At 42.8% G+C, this 17,650-nt stretch overlaps 1 protein-coding gene across 4 annotated transcripts in view; it reads right to left on the bottom strand.

Moving 5' to 3' along the window:
- The window catches only part of zfh1 (Zn finger homeodomain 1), a 243,756-nt gene that overhangs the window by 112,110 nt on the left and 113,996 nt on the right, over positions 1–17,650 (bottom strand). Inside the window, exon 1 of one of the 4 annotated variants that reach the window (XM_065481215.1) lies at positions 16,129–16,319. The exons of the other annotated variants lie outside the window; for them this stretch is intronic. Within the exon in view, the coding sequence (XP_065337287.1) occupies positions 16,129–16,174 (46 nt within the window). The 5' untranslated portion in view covers positions 16,175–16,319. Of the gene's footprint in view, positions 1–16,128; positions 16,320–17,650 lie in introns of those variants that run through there. 4 annotated transcript variants of the gene reach the window in all.

Below are 17,650 nucleotides of genomic sequence, written 5' to 3'. Positions count from 1 at the left end.
ATAACATCTTCCTCCCAGCGAAAAAGAAACACCCCACTTTTTCGAACTTTTTGGCTTATTTTTTAATGTGTTAGACCAAGACAGCTCTTCTCTCCATTGGATGCAATTTAAGCTCGTGTATTTTGTCTCGCAGGAAGAGTGAGAGCCGACACTCATGGAATTTGTCACTTGAATTAAATTTCTACGGTCTCTGCGATTCTAAATCCTTAGCAGTTTTTTGCTGGCATTGTTGGACGAAATGGCTTCTGCCCGGTAGAAAAACCAGCGAAATAATTTATTTTTACTTTTACCGCCTCTATTGACTCACCTAGTGTCCACTATAAGATCACGTTGGTTAACTATTCCTCCTTATTTTTGTCTAAAAGCTATTACATTTCCAATTTTATGTTTCAGTTGTTATATTTTCCGACCCGTTTTTTTAATATTTGTTGGATGTTGGATGTTTCGTTGTAAGCATTACACTTTTTGAGGTCATGCCTAATTAACAAAGAGCAGGAAAGAGCACGCAAATTGCTCTCGGTGGCGCTGAGAGCAAATTACAAGCGAGACGCAAACACCTTTGGGGGTGGATGATCTCTGCTCTCGTCTGTTCTTCTAAATTGCGCGCGCGGCGGTCTTAATTAAGAATTTTACGCAGTTCGTTCACGTATTTGGGTATGTCATGATCATAATCATCAGCCGGCAGCTGCCTCCGCGGCACGCTCACTTAACAACAAGGTGCTCCCGCTGTTTTATGATAATTCGACTCTATAATCAGCTACTGCATCTGCTTAGCATAACCTGAGGTGCATTTTTAGCGCCCTCTTTACGCTGCTAGGGGCTCCAGAGACAGATATTGTCCCTCGGCCCGTGTTTGTTTGTGAATTGGTGCCTGGCTGCGGGGGAGCACTGTTAATGCGCCTCATGGCCCCAATGATATTTTTTTCTAGAAGGGAAAATGGTTGTTTGAATAAATGTAAGACCCGTACGATCTAAAAATTCTGGAAAACTTCAAGATCAAGGGTAGAAAACTCTCTTTCTAACTTAAAAAATCAGATACTTTTGTTGCGAAATTAGCACAAAGTGCGACAAGAACGCCGGCGACCAATCAGTGTAGGGAGTGGTTCTCTGATTGGCCAGATCGAGACAGCAGCGCCATAGTGACAGCCAGCGGAAGTCAGTGCTGCGCTGGCTGTCCTGCCATGTTGCTTCTTCTTGCTGTCGTTTTGGCGCTGCTGTCTCTATTTGGCCAATCAGAGAGAACCGCACCCTTCTCTGATTGGTCCTGTGCCTATTTTCAGACCAAAAACCACTAATGTAACGGTTTTTACGTTTCTGCTGATTTCCAGTACATTGTGTCGACCTGTTGACCGAGTTGTTGAGCCTAATTCGACCCTCAGGAATCGATCGGCAGGCTCAATAATAAATCTGCTTCCTCCAGATTAGATTTGAACGTCATGCGGTTTACAACTCAGGTCAGTAGCTGTTTCCTCTGCATTAGATTGAAAATTATCACTAATGTACGCAACTCGAATGACAGGGGCTCAACTCGAGGCAGGCGAGTGAATTAGATTAGACTGACCCAACATCCGCTCGCCGGCTCCTGTGGCTTCAGATAATGACTCCTTATCACGGCGTATACACCTACTACTAGCCGTACCAAGGATACGACACTTTTTATCCACCGGGTGAAAAAAAAATTGCATCCTGTCTGCTGACACGACGGGAGCGACTCAATATCACGGCTCACACGCGCTTTCGTTTAATTGAAAACTTTCCCATCGTATAGAGTCGGAGAAGGAGTGCATCTTCGGCACAGACGAACGCGGAGGAATAATCAAAGCAAAGGCGCTCGGATTCTTCGCGAATTCCACCCGTTTTAATCCGAATGAAATTCCGAGATGAAGAAAGGGTTGAATAAAAATAAATTAGAGACGACGGCGACGAGAATGCCGGCGTCAGCTGCCTGGGTGTGTGAGCGAGAGCAGAGAGGAAGGTGAAGCAGCAGCTTTTCACAGCACAAAAGCGCGCCGTTTGAAACAAAATCAAATGACGTTTGCTGCTGCTGCTGCTCCTCTGCTCCCTTTATATTCGGCGCCCTTTCTTTTTGCCCTTCTTTTGCTCGAAATCACTGACTAGATTCCATTATTTTCAATAAAAGGCACATTTCTCATCTCACATGGCATCGCCGCCGCCACTGCTGCTGTATAACAAAAGGTTATATCAAAGAGTTAGACGCGCGCACTCACACACACACGCTCACTCGCGCAGTCATGTGTCGCGTGTTCCGCGCAAAACAACCCCTTCAACTTGGTACAAAAGAGAGAAAGAGAACTCTTTATAATTTAACAAACGGCTGACTTTGTGAAATTTAGATCTGTTACATTTCAAAATTTAACGCTAAAAATCTCCAAATGGCATGATGACTTTTTTACAAATTCCAAGATCAATCTCATTGCGTCTGATGAGAGTTTAAAACCAAAAAAGACTGCTCAGGTCAAGCTAAATCGCGCTTGAAGGAAATTTCCGTCAATTTGTGAGCATCTTTACCTACAATATTATTTTGCCTTTCTTAGAGAGTACGAGAAACCCCAAAAATTTTTATATAATATAGAAATGGCAGAGAAGAGAATATCCATTTGGATTCAAACGCACCACTCTGCGCGGAACCAGAAAGGACAAACCAAGATGCAATATTATCTGTAAAAGCACAATGAGCGAGGTGCCATCGAGCACAATAAAATAATATATTTCATAGAAGAGCGAGTCTCAATTCCTTCCTTTCTCTCTGCTGAGGGCAAAATCGCGGTATGATTGTGGTGTGGGTGTGTTTGTTGTGAAATTATTGTATTTATTCCGCCCACCTCCACCCGTCCTTTGACAATATGATATAAAAATGGTGTTGCGAGCTGTTTTGTGTTATTGAATTATTTGTCTCGGCCGGCCGCGGCAGATAATGTGACGTGAGGTTTCCATTATGTAGGTCTGTATTGCGAAAGCGACCACTCAGCCGTGTGCACACGCCAATAGAGACACAAAAAGTGCTGCGAGCAGAAAAGACACACAACACAAAGAGAGCGCTGTGATCCGTGCCTATGAATTTGACGCCAAAATCGGGCAGAGGGAAAGCGAAAATAAATAGAGCCGGATGCGTTGCCATGGAATTGGCACTGAATGGTCCATTGACAAAGAGGATAAAAACAAGTTTAAAATTGGTTTTTCATCGTAAATATTTCGTAACTAATTTTTTTAAATATAAACATTTTGTGTTTTTTATTTTACTATTTTGTTTTTCAGGATTTAATATTTTCTAGTTAAAATTTCAATTTTCAAGGACTCTAGTAAATTGTTAAGTTAATATGAATTGTTTAAAAATAAAATAAACTTCCAATTCACCATGTCGGGTATATTATGAAGTTGGACATCAATTTTCCTATCATATCTTGTTGTGAAATAATTAATATCAATTTTTATTATTAAAATTTGTTGGAAATAAGGAACTGGTATTAAGAAGTGAGAAGATGCACCTGCGCCTGAATTTAGCCCCGGCTTTTTTTTGTCCACGCTCCACGGCGACGGTTGGCATCACAAACCATGTCTCGACTTGCTTGTTTTCATTCGGCCGTGACACTCGGGCTGGTGGAAATGCAAACGAAAATATACATGGATGTTAAGCACGATAATCAGAAATGCCACACACCTTGCCGCTCGCGGCACTCGTGTAAATACAGGAAGGGAAAGTAATTTTTATATACGCACGATTATTTGTTCAATGCGATGGCAGGCTGGCGACCTCAAAGTAAGGGCCTGCGCAGCAACAATAAACAACTGGTGGCAGGTGTGTCCAGCTGCTGGATCTTGGGACGCTTTTGGCACCTTATTGTTCGGCCTTTGGCGTCGGCCCGGCTGGCGAAATAATGCAAATGGGCCCGCACCGGCAAAAAGTGGAATGCAGATGAGCTCTTTCCAATAATAGATTCGGACGAATAGCCTTCCTTCTTCTTTTGCCGCCGAGAAACGCACGCCGGGCACCTGATTATTTTAAAAAGGTGACGTGATTTATTGCTGCAGTGCGCTAATTTAAGCGTAGTGCAAATCGCGCGGCCCGCTAATTAGGACCGCCAGAAACGAACAGCACTTTCGCCTGCGGCCCGTCCACTCTTGGACCTTTTTGATCAACACTATCGCATTGCGCCACGGAATATTGGCAAGGATGGGAATTTCGGTATCAAATGAAGGCTAAACTATAAATAAGAGGCAAAAATTAAGTTATTTGATTCAATAATAACTGTATAGATAGGAAATATTAAGCCTTTGAAATTTTTTACTCATGGATATGGATTATTAATAATTGACACATTTTTGCCAGACTTCTCAGCACCAAATCTCGAGTTCTAAAATTAAGAATTGCACAAACTGCACACCGTTCAACTCGTCTCAACCTCCCCTAGATAGCCAAAGAGATTGTAGGGTGACCAACCGTCATCCCTCTTCCACCCCACGCATTACAATAACAAGAAAAATCGTGTCTATCTGCTCTTTCAGCAAACTCATTCAATGATCACAACTCTATTAAATTAATAAAAATCTACCCCAAAATACACTTTTTTACCCTTTATATAAAGTGAAAAGGTTAGAAATAAAAATCTAAATAGCAGAACCAGAAATTTCTTCCCATTTTTAAGCAGAATGGATGAAAAAAGGCAAATTGGGGTTGGTGGGTGATCATTATTCCTATTTGCTATCAAGAGGAGGTACAAACGAGTCGAACGGAGTGCCGTTTTTATAATTATGATGGCTTCATCCCGAGATTTGGCGATGACATTGTTTGAAAAATGTACAGTTATATATTTTTTGATAATATTGCCAAGGCCTATTCTCAGGTTCTAGCGGTCAGAATTACAAAAACTGCACACCGTTCGGCTATAGTATAGTCTTAACCTAGCCAAAGGGTTTTGAGGGTGATAAATCCTCATCCCCTTCTTTAATACATGGCAACCAACTATCCTATTATTTATCATTATTAAAACTTTTAACTTCAACTGTTCTTAAAATTTGTTCAGCATAAAAATCGCATCATATATTAATTTGAGGAGCGTTAACCTTGACATTGCGATAAACACCGGCGTTAATACTTGAAATAAATCCTCTCTGGCACTGTGATGAAGGCACAAACATTAATCTCCAGCGCAAACAAACGAGACACGCGACCGCAAACGGAGCTCTACCTTGAGCGCGTAATTAAAATAACACCTCAGCAAACAGACGGCGCCGCCGCCGCCGAAAGCTGTCATCCGCTTGCATGATTGATTGACATTTAATTGTGTGTTCAGCAGCAGAACAGAGGGGATCGCCGGCATGGCGGCCGCAAAACCGATAGGTTAATGACTTTTTGAGGTGTATTACATGTGTTCGTTCAGCATACGCTGGAAAACGCCGCCTGCCTGCTGTCCTTTTCTCCGCAAATCATTTGGCCGGGAACAAATGAAAAAAGCAGAGCACGACAGCCGAATCGGAATGAATAATAAAAAGCGGACCCCAGTTGAAGCGGGCGTTGGTGGTGGTGGCGGTGGTGGTGGCATCCCTTTTTAATTGCACCACGTGAAAAAACGGGCAGAGAGGAAGCCGCCAGAGCAGAGTGACCGTCCACACACGCGGGCAGGTTAAATGACGAGAGTGGAAAAGCGGAAAAAGTCCAATCATGCTTCCGCGTCACAAGGACGCATCAATGACTCCGTCATGGGAGTGGATTTGCAGCCTCTGTTTTATTTCTCTTCGTCCCATTTTCAGTTGAAATCCCACTGCAAATAGGCGCGTAGCGGATTAAACGCTCCATAAAATTATGAAAAAAAAGAAAATAAATAAACGAACTTTAGAATCTTAATTCGTTTCTCAAGAACAAAAAATAGAAAGGTTTGACAGTGAATTTTAAAATATTTAACTGTGTTTGGAGCCAGAAAATATTTAACACTCGCATATTTTCATCTTTTTGCTACAGATTCCGCTCTCATGCCACATGGGAAATATTAATTGCAAAAAATCAGAACAAAAGGCGCGTCCAGGAGAGAGAACGATGGAGTTATGCCGGAAAATATTTTTTCCGCCACTCGTCATGTGTGTGCATATGTGTACACAGCAGACTACGTGTGTGGGAGAGTGAGAGCAGAGCATGCATGTACGTCGGCGTATGTTATTCCACCGCAGAATTCTCATTTCAAATTAAAACGTATGTAGCATACTTGGCCGGCCTCTCCGGGCCATGTCCATTCTGCACATATCATAATAACGCAGGCAGTTGCTGTGTTGTTATTCCCCGCGCGCACCAAGAGCAAAAGTGCTGGAAAAATCCGCGTGTACATTTATTTATTTCATAATGCTCAACGTGGGGCCGCATTGTGCTCGTAAAAATGGACGTTTATCACTGGGTCGCATCCCCATCGACGCGCACAATGCAGCGCCCGGCTTAAAAACGGCCAGTGTTTATTATTTAAAATTAATGCTACAAGTACATGTGTGTAATTGCGGCAATTGAATCGAGGACCGCTCGTAATAATTACTCAACTCTGTTTGTCGCCGATTGACTCTGTACATATATGCGCAGTCTGTTGATCGAATAATGAACGGCAAACACCAATTTATTTATTCACTCGCCGCCTCTCGACTCGATGACTGTCAATAATGGGCCAGTGGTGACGCTGGCCGGAGAACAATCATTTCAACCGGGCGCGCGTGCGAAAAGTATGCACATTAATTACACCGCATACACATGCCGCACATGTCTGCATGCGCGCATTGTTTGCCGGCATAAATCTTTGCAATTTTGTTGCCACTTCAAATTTGATTTGCTCACAAAGAGACAGAGTAAATTTAGACACTCTAATTGCAGAGATCGCAAAAATAATAATTATTGTTAATTTTCTTGCCTAACGCGTGAAAAATGTGCCAATTTCCTGCAGCTTTCGATTTTTCAACTAGAACATCAAACGCCGTAGGTGGCACCAATAAACCGCTCTTTTTAGCTTGTAAACACGATGTATTTCAGTTCCAAAACATAAAACAAGTCCAAGCGTGCTCCAAACCGAAGCAGCAAATATCGGTCGGGGACGCGACATAAATAATTGCACAAAATCTAGAGAGCGGATCCGCATCACGAAAGCGCCTACAACAAATGATAAATAATACAGAGGAAAAAAAGAGTGCGTGCCAGCGATATAAATCTAGATCAGCGCGCCGACTTGCATGCGGCAACACCACTATTTCACAGAATAGGTCGCGCCGGCGATAAATTTAATTGTCAGTTTGTTTTATTCCGAGTGGACCACACGAAATGAGAGGAAGCTAATTTTCCTGGAGCGACGATCAATTATTGCGACACTCTCGCTCGGCTTCTTCTTCCAAGAGCAAGCGACACTGTTTGAAATCGGCCAAAGAATAAACACTCTTGCGATGCATCATTAATTGTTCGCTGTTGAAATAGAAGTGTATTTTGAAAATAAATCGCGGCCGGGCAGCGAGTTATTGCTTCAAAGAGGAAAGTGAATTTACGACGAGCGGTGCGGAAAGGATAATCGCTGTTTTTCAAAGCAGGCCGATTCACAATTTTTATAATACGATTGAAATTAGTCCCCTGTTTGACAAAATGTCAAGGGTCGGAACGAAATTTCGACAAAATATTCGATTTTACGGGTTTTATGGGACAATTTTGGAAAGTTTTCAGACCTCAGCACTCAGCATCTTATCTCCCCGTGGTGCAATTTAAAAAATTAGGTCTGCTTCGAACTAACACCAAATTTTATGTCCAAGATCACTGGTGTTAATTTTAGTTTCTAATTAAAATTTTGGAAGTGAGCTCAGGATTTTGTAATTTTGAAAATGTGCTCATGTGTGAGCTCATGTGGAAATTTCATAATGAAGATCGTTTCATCTCATAAAAATTCTAATTTAAATTTCGGAAAAATTCGAATTTTTTACTTTTGCAAATATTTGCAACTCCTAATCTCCGGTTCAAACGATCATAATTGCAAAAACTGCACCCCATTAGACGCGTCTCGACCTCCCCTGACCGGCTGAAGGGTTCAGGGGTTGCTGTATTCACCCGAAATTCTATATTTCAAACCCCTTGAAAAACCTTTTTTTATAATTAAAAATAAAATATGGAGTGATAATTTTGACTGCACGCTGTATCACCTGTGTGGCCTACAGGCTTACGGTAGCAACTGTTGCGGCGAAAAGCGTGCTTAAGCTGAATTCCCACATCGTCCGAGAGAGCATTTGCCTCAATTTCATGCGTGTGTGTGTGTATTTCCATCGAAAGGAGGAGGCAGGATCGCGTTTGCTTTGAAAGATTTGATTCCGTGGCGGGCATGGGGGTCACACGTCCATCCAATTTTCTGCTGCTGGTATCAAAGAAACGAGACGCGCGCGTTTGAAACGCTCTGCTCTTCAGGGGCGCGGATGCCGCTGCATGACGACGACCGACGATGATGATATAATTCACTGCTCTCTCGGCGCATATTGGCTTACCCCAGGTGCGGGTGCCGCGCCGAGACCGCCCGCCGCACACGGGGGAGAGATGCTCTTTTCCAAAGGATTCGCCGAAATCAAGGTTGCGGCGCAAAAAAGGAAAGCAGCAGCGGGCGGACGGAGCTACGGCACGCCACGGACGGGCCAAATAAAATAAGGGTAATCTGTTTAAGCCGCTCTCGTCGAGTCCACTTTGGAGAAATGAATGTGGATGCGGTTTTAAGGATGCGGGTGCAATCAATTCACCTCTCTCTCTCCCTCCCTGTGCCTTCGCTTGACACTGCACTGCAGCCGTGTATGCAGGTCGAAATACCGGCCTGCCACTCAATTCTAGAACCAACTGGTTTTAAAGGTTTAAAGCTATAAAATTGCGTAATTCATTCTAATTTGGTGTCTTAAAATAATTTAGAACAGCAGAAAAATTAATAAAAACAAATATTTCAAATCGGTGAAAGTTAAAATTTTTTGTTTTAAATTCCTTAGAGAAGAACCAAATTTCCGTATTTGCTGAAAGGCTCGGGAAGCTCCGCACAGGACAAAATCAAAGTCATTAAGATGCAAAAAGGGTGGAGCAGACACGCGAGAGGATTAATTAAAACGCACCCCGGCCGCGACATCAGGAATAACGAATAATTAATCATCAGTGTGGGCACGGAGCGAAAGAAACAATAAAGTTGACGTGCAACTTTCTAATGCATATGCATGCGGTGCAGATTAGAATTATATTATTAATAAAGGCTGGAGCACGGAGCCGGCGCATATTTACATAAAGGTATTAAAAATAACACGGGCCAAATAACGTGCTCTCCGCAGTTTCTTGTCAATTAGAATTTATTCCGCGTCACCAGAGCAGCGAGTATGTGCGTTATAGATTGTCGGCCGTAATCGGATTACACGCAAAATTTGCTGCTTGTCGTGTAACAATATCAAAAGTTGCGAGCGCGCGCGAGCAGCTAATTAAAACAAAACCTTATTCTGCGCGCGCGGCTCAAAATTAAAATAACAATGCCTGCGCCTGGAGAATCAGGCTTCTCTTCCAGCACATGCATAAAATAAACTTGCACGCTCCCTGTGTGTGCGTCTTGTCGTGAGAAGCTTGACAAAATTGCTACAAACCATTATTGATCAATCTGTGTCAAAGAAAATATTTATGTTATCATAAAAGTTGTGGCAAAAGGTTACAAACTGTACTTTTCTTTCTTTCTAAAGTGCACGGGTCGCATGAAAAAGTCAAAACATTAGTGTTTTTTCGAGTTGTGAAACGAAATTTTTCGGAAACAAACAGGAACAACACCCAGAAAATTTCACTCAAGTTCACACATGTCATGGGATAGCTTTTCAGCACATTTAAAAAATTCCAAAATCCTGAGGTCATTTCTAAAATTTGAACTAGAAGCAAAAATTAATAGTAGTGACCTTTAACCTTGACATAGGACAACAATTTTGGGGTTCATTCAATTGGGCTCGGCGAGAGGAATACAATACACACCTAATTTTTTAAATTGCACCACGAGGAGGTCTCAAAGTTTTCCAAAATTTTCCTGTTTTAATTTTCTAGTTTAAACTGACCTCTTTGATTTTGCTTAACCTCGTACCGATTTTTCCTCCGATTAATAAACATTTAGAAAGAGAATAGCTTGAATTACAACTTTTTCTCAACAATGAGAGTAAGAATAACAAAACAGTGTGCTCTTCAGTGTGTTTAAAAAAATCAAATCACTTCACTGAAGAGTGTTCCATGAAATCTATTTTCATAGGCACATTTGAAACGAGGGGGAAATCTTGAAGAGTGGCGTTTCATTTTTTGCTACTGCTATGAAGCGATGGAACAAGAAAAATAGTGGTTTCAAGTGTTTAAAGTGGACAACAAAGCTCCCTTGACAAAAAGCAGAGGTTTCCTTTCCATGCGTCACGCCAATTGAATAGCGCTGGGACATTTTGCATTAAATCACCGCGTTGGCGCAGTTTGTTTTTCGAGAGGGACGGCCCAAGCAAGAATAGAAAAGGAGCACAAAGGCGCACTCACTTTACCTCCACTTGTGCAAGATAAACACGAGACGCGCACTACAGGTGCACCCGTTCCCAGATTTCGGCTCTCCTAATTGCCTTTTTTCAAATCCGCGCCGACTTTCAGACGATTTGCGTCAGGATTCGGCGCCGGCGAGTGTGTAATTCTCTGTTCATTAGTCGCTCAGCGCGGCAATAAATATCAACTCGCTCTCTCTCTCTCTCGTGCGTGTCATAAAGTGCGAGTGCGCGCATTGTTCTTCTAGCCGCGCTTGTGTTCGAGTGTGTGCCGAGTACATTTTCATTTCAGATTATTATTTTGCGGAGCGGTGTCGAAACACAAACATTAGCGCGAGAAATGGCTGGTGTGCGCGTTCGTTCCGAATTGAATAATAACAATAAAACAGCATGGAATATTATACTTTGGTGGCGAAATGAGCGCCAGCACGACTCTCGCCGCTCGTTCACTCGCTGCCTGCAGTCTATTCCGCATTTCAGGGCCGCTGCCATAAATCACAACAGCAGCCCTGCTCTCTTACTGCCCACAAATACATAAATATACTCTCGGCGTGTAAGCAGGCACTCGCCGAAATTGATTTCCCATAGCTAAGAGTTTTCCATTTGAAAATTGCTTATTTACCTTCGAGTGCAACAAGGACACCTGCCCAAACGATTGATTCCGCTTACCTGAAACAAAGGGAAAGAGAAATATTAGAATTGTTCGTTAAGCGAACAGTAAAATCTCGATCCTAAGCACCCTGAAGGCTTCCAAAGGGTCAAATTTCACATATTCTGAGAGATCGCGACTTGACCGTTCTAACAATTTGCAGATCTTACAATTTGAAACAATGCAGTGCCCGCCAGGCGTTGTTAAATTGGCCACACATGTGAATTTAATTATATTGGTCGCTCGGGAGCTAAATTTCTGAAAATTTCTAGCCTTGTTACAAACACTTAAGGCATTCTATCCTATAAAAACGCAGAAAAAACAGGCCATTTTTATATACATACTTAATTAAAAAAATATTCTCATTTAGCAATTTCCGATTGATTGCCAAAATTAAAGTTGTTGACCGTCTAAATATGCATCTTTTGATGTGCTAGATTAACGAGAACTCGAGGTAATCTCAATTTCGTAAGCACCAGGAGGCAGATTTCCCCACAAATGTGTCATTTAATGCGCAAAAGCAATTAAAGCATTTGGAGCGAGAGTAATGCAAGCTGCTATTTCCAATCTTAATCAAAGCACCGCGATTTTGGCACACCTGCGCCTCGAGCGACTGCTGGGGAGCAAAATAAAACATGTGCCGGCCGCAACTTTTCCAATAAAAGAAGAAAACAAAAAAAAAAGAGTAGCAGTCTCGTGCGCAGGGAAACTTTTGCGTGAAAAGTTGGCTCACCTTAATTCAGCACAAATTGCTTCCGAGCTGCCGGTGCAAAGGAAAATAATATATCATTGCGATATAACCAAAATAAACATTTACCATTTTCGCTATCGCACTGACCGCATGCAGGTTTGCGCGGTCCCGAGGGACAGATAATTTTGGCCCAAGGTGATTGAATATTTATGAAAGTATTTTCCGCCCAGCGGAAGGACCAATAAATTACATCAAGGGGCAGAAGATTGCGGTGCTTCTCGCCTTTTGTGAAAGGATGCGACAGCGGCACAAAGGAAAAACTCCCGTCATACTTTGCATAAATGCGTGTGCAGATAAATGCCAAAATTTGAACATAGAATTTATTAAAAAAAAAAAAAAAACCCCGGCTCCGATTGCAGTTGGAAGAGTCGTTGAGGACGAGATTCGTCTCATCTCCACGCTCGGCGTGGGAAGAAAGTGCGGCGACCGCTGGTTACGAGACTAAAGGGTGATAAGGAGAGATGTCAGCACCATGCAAGAACTTTCTCCCAAGCGCGTGTTATGGATTTGCCAGCACTCGCCTGCGGAAATTGCCCAAAACCGAAATCGATAACATTATTTTGCAAAATGGAACGTCCGCTCGTCCTTAATTTTAAATAATCTCTGATTTAGTATAAAAATCAATAGGAGTTGTAGAACAAAAAAATATGATTTTTGGGCTAATTTTATCCTTTTCACAGATTTTTTTTATCTGTCTGCGAGGTGAAGTCTCTCCCGTTACAGGTGAATGCGCGTAGCGGTGCTGTGCACACCTGTGCGATTGGCTGAGCGAGCGGCTCCGCCTCCCGCGCGCTCTCTCACCTGCACAGGTGAAGTCGCGGCCCAATCGCGCCGTGTGTTTGGCAGAGCGACGAGATTGGAGCAAGAGCAGGTCGTAAATTTTATCTAGGAAAACGTCACAGGGCACAAAAGAGTGCGGCATGACCTAGGAAGTTTAGTCTTTTTTGTATTATTCTCGCAGGCTAAGAATGGCCGCGAGGAGGAGGAAAAACGAGCGGTTTCTTGATGCATATACGGCGATGGCGGCGAGGCAGGTTTTGTGTTCACGCCGTGAAAAGCCATAACAGACAATGGAGAATTTTGTTCCCGTGAAAGGTGGCTTTTAGCAAACATTTGTTATGCTGTCACAAAAGTTTGTATCTACCTCCATTTCAGTAATAATAAGAAGAAGAAGCCGCCGGTGCGACTGCAGCATGTGTGGCAGGACAAAAAGCTGCTCTACTTCACTCCTGCGGCGGTAATTTATTAGACACCCAGCAGGTATGGAGCGTGAAAATCAGACAAAGCTTTTAGAAATTTCAAATTTAGAGGCTGCCATTAAAAGTCGAGCAGAATAATTTGTTTTTCTTGAGATCATAATGCTATCTTCACCTGTGCGTTTTATTTATTCGCCCCTTGAAACAATAACGCACACGTCACTTTTTACTCCCGGCCGGCCACACATCTCGCTTTTTACGTTTCCGAACCACCCACGAAGCTCTGAGAGTTTTGTTTGTTTGTAATGCATCTAAATCCGACTGTAGTGAGCGCAGTTATTTTTGAGAGGTGCGTTTTATATTCCATTTTGAATTGTTCTAATAAAACCGAGGGGCGCTTCTCATAATACGAAATAAGCAAAAGAAGGTGGCCGCCAGTTTATTAACTATTAACAGACTGTTTTCGGGCCGCACGCGAGAACTGATATTTTCACATCATGAGTGCCGCGCGTCAAATGGACACTAGCCAGAACACACTCGCGCACGCAGCTGGAAAACGAGCGATACCGAATCTATTTTTCGGACACAGATTAATTGTGAAAGTGACATTGCGGCTTTAAACCTGTCACTTCAAAATAATACGCATGTACATCTCGAGACTTGGGTCAACGAATTTTTCTTTCACGATTGAGCTTTATCTTTTGGTGTTTGAATAGGGATAAAAACAAACAATTTCTTCAAGCAGTTTTTTCAAAAAGGAGGAAAAATGTAAAATTTTCTTAAATTGTGGTTTAATTTTTCTAGAAAATCAGCTCTATGGAGCGAGCATAAATTCTTATCTAAAAATCACGATTTATTTCTATATTTAGGGAGTTGTTCCTCAAAATTCGCACACCGTTGGATAGATCGCGACGAGAAGGATCGAAATCTAGCGAAAAATCTGAAATTAAACTGTTCCTCGGTCCTAATTTTAAAGATAAACAGTTGCTAAATTTCACAAACAATGAAAGTCAACAATGCAAAATGCCTGTAACACTGAAGAAGCTCATATCCCACGGGAAGTGCTGTGCAGAGGTTCTAAAAAATAAAAAAATTTCTTTCACTATTTTCAATAAAATCCTAGTTATTATATTTTGAATTGATTTCCGACAATTCCGAGTTAGTCTTATGGAGGCTGTGCTTTTGAGAAGTTTCCACGCGGTGATTTCATCGGGGCAGTTTGCAACATTTTCCGCAGCACTCGGCCGACAGGGGGCGCCCTTATAGGAATGAGCTGTACCATACCCGTGTGTAGCTGTTCTCTTTTCCGGGAGGCTGTGCGAGCCAAACTGGTCCATCGCGGGCGGGATGCATGGTGGCGGCGGCGGCACGGCGCAGATCTCTTTCCATCCACGGCCATTGTTAGCCCTCTAGTAACAGTCGTAACAAACTACTCGGCTCGCCGCGCGGCCTCGAAAACGCCGCGCGGCAACGTGTCGATCCGCGATTAATTATTCACTCTTTGGCAAAAAAGGCTGATTGCGGCCGTTAATTTGGTGCATTTTTCCTCTCCGTCTAAGTCCCGTCGCCGTGCGGTAAATTGGTTTATTTTGCGCGCAATTTATCTCGGACCGGCTAGATTACTTGAGGGATTTTAACGGCGCAGCGAAAGAACTTTGTATAACAACAGCCGGCGGAGTTGATTAAAAATCCCGGGACGCTGCCGCCACCGCATCTCGTCCATTTTTAATGCCGTGCTTCGGATAAATGCAATTTTCTAGCTTTACCTTGGGATTAAACGGCTTTCCGAGGCACGCGATACATTTTTCAAAGGCAGTCTACCAAAATTAAAATTAATTGCACCTTAATCTATAAAGTGCGGTTCGAAGGCCAAATAAGTAGAATAGTTAAGTATTTTCTAAACCTCCTCCCAGTTAGGATTTCAAAAGAATTTTCACTAGCACAAACATCTGTTCCTAATGGAATTGTTACAGAGTTGCATCCAATAAATAATGCTGGCTTTTTTTTTAAAAAAAATGTTTGCGTCACTCTCACACTCTCAGATGTTTTCACAGGCAATTTATATTGAGCAACGCAAATGATGCGGTTGTTTAATGACAGTAATAAAAGAGATTTAATTTTATCGAATAAATTTTCTTCATGTGCGATTTCTCTAAAATAAAATTAGTTTAAAATCTTATTTAAAAAACAAGCTACAAACATTTTACTTAATATCACATTAACTATTGGCGGTTAAAGCAAAATGCTAAATTCTATAGTTGTTAAAGCAATAAATTGTAAAATAAATAAATTTTTAGAATTATTGAATTATCTCACATCAATCTAAATATTGAAGTATTCCCATTTAATCAAATTCTGGGAGTTTTTCTTTTGATCCACACACTTTTTTGTAATTCCCTGTTAAACCTATTCCCTAAACACACTGTTTATATATGTGCAATGACGGCATTCAAAGTAGTTTGTTTATAAAATCATAACTAAATGCCAGAGGTTTTTTAGGGTGGCACTAATCACTCCTAATTTAGGTGCAAACAGAGGCTAAAACATAACTAAATTATCTTTAAACCTTCATCAAATATGGTGTTTAAAGGTTCTTTTCAAACTTGTTTTCCTATTCGCACCAAATTTAGGTGAATTTTTATATTTTCTTGAGTGCACAGGTGGAAAGACTAGCCTTTCTTTATTCATGAGAAATAAGCTATCCAAAATAAATGAAGAATTTCTCCGACTGAGAAGGCAAGAGGCTACAAAGAGCATGATGAGATAAAAAGTGGTCCAGCATCCGACGAGCAGCATCAGCAGGTCGCAACAGCGCCGGCGCCGTAATTCAAATAATCATGTTTGTGTGAGCGTGCATATGATGTCATCGCACGGCCCGTAATTCGTGGGACAACCGGACAAAAAACTCAGTCGGGGCCCGCTGGCGGCGAGTGTGTCGGTTGCCAAGCGCCGCCGTGGCCGCCGTGGTCCGCGGCGGTGCGTTGACAGGTGGCAAAGGTGCGTACCTAGTCTGATGCGCTTGACGACGCCCTTCTTCCTGCGTCCGGACATGCTGGCAGCGGCTCGATCGACCCTGGCGTCGCGTGGCAAACGAGTCACCGTCCGTCCTTTGAGGCACACCACGCACTCACACACAGAGCAAGAGAGAGAGAGCCTCGACACACCTCCGATCGCTAGAACACGGCAAGAGCGACTGATGAGGTGGGGAGGACGGAGGACCGAGATGGGGCTGAGAGCACCCACATGGCCAGCACGCCTCACCAATAGGGGAGGCAACGCGGCTCCTGCCAGCTCTCTCTCTCTCTCTCTCTTTCTCTCTCGCGAGCGAGCGAGCGAACGCTCTCGGCCGGCCTTTACCTCGCTCGCGGCGTGCTCTCTCGCAGAATTGATTGTTTCCAAAAGGGGGTATCTGGGACACAAAAAGGGGCAGCGCCCGCAGACGGGGCACCGACGCACAAGGGGACACACAACAAGTCATGCTCGCGTGTCTGCTCTACTTTGTGGGGGAGTGGAAGTGGCAAAGTCAAATTATTTGGCCTGCTCAACCTTTGCAGTTGATTTTTATAATTAAGCCACATTTATCTGCCTTTTTAAACGAGATTCTGGGAATGTCCAAACTACTCAAGCTGCGTGAGCCATGATTATTTCATCTCATTCCTCTCTGTTTCTCTCCTTGAAATCCATGATAAATATTGCAATTTCGATTTATTACGGGCTCATGTTCGTTATTAAGAAATCACGACACACTTGTGCGGCAAAAAGACAAACAAAATTATTTCCACTCGTGGTTGCACGGAGCCATGACCTGTCCTCTATAAATTCCAAGCAGGCAGGCCAAGTCAGCATGCACAAAGCGGTGTCAATAACACACTCCCAGTACGTTCATGGTGACAAATAAAATTATAATTTGATGGTTGCTCTTATTGCCACGACGGCAGAGATGATATTCAACTACGTTTAATGAGACTTAAAAATTAAATGTTAGAGTTTGCAGTATTCTATTTAAAAATGCTCCTATAGATCATTCGGAAAAAATTCTGCAGTTTGAATTCATTTTATATGATCATAGAAAATGTAAATAGACGATGGCGGCATTCCCCGAATGACCAATTGCCTTAATCTCAGTCAACAATATGCTCAGCTCATAAATAGATGCACTGTAGTAAAGTACCTCGTGGGCCCACCGCTTTGATTGCCAACGCCAACAGTCTCTCGGTGTATACAAATGGAATAATTGCATGGAATCACAAAATGGGCCAATTGTGTGCCGGCAGCGGTGAGTATATGCTCGAAGATGGTGGTGCAGATGAATGCTGGCTGAGTGTGTGTCACGTGAAAGAGAGGCTAACATAGTGAGAAGCTACTCGGGCGGACAAAGGCTGCATTGTGTCTTGATTAAGCCCCGGGCGGCTGAGAATAAGGTGAGTGTCCATCATCATCATAATACTGCACACCAGCAAAACCTATTGAGCTCGTTAAACCTGGCGGAATGAAACGAGATGCTGCGGAGAGAGCTGGACCACCATC

This window comes from Cloeon dipterum, chromosome 2 (assembly GCF_949628265.1).
Source record: "Cloeon dipterum chromosome 2, ieCloDipt1.1, whole genome shotgun sequence".
Classification (NCBI taxonomy): Eukaryota; Metazoa; Arthropoda; class Insecta; order Ephemeroptera; family Baetidae; genus Cloeon; species Cloeon dipterum.
Note: the sequence above shows the minus strand (reverse complement) of the source record. Positions and strands in the feature narration are given on the sequence as shown.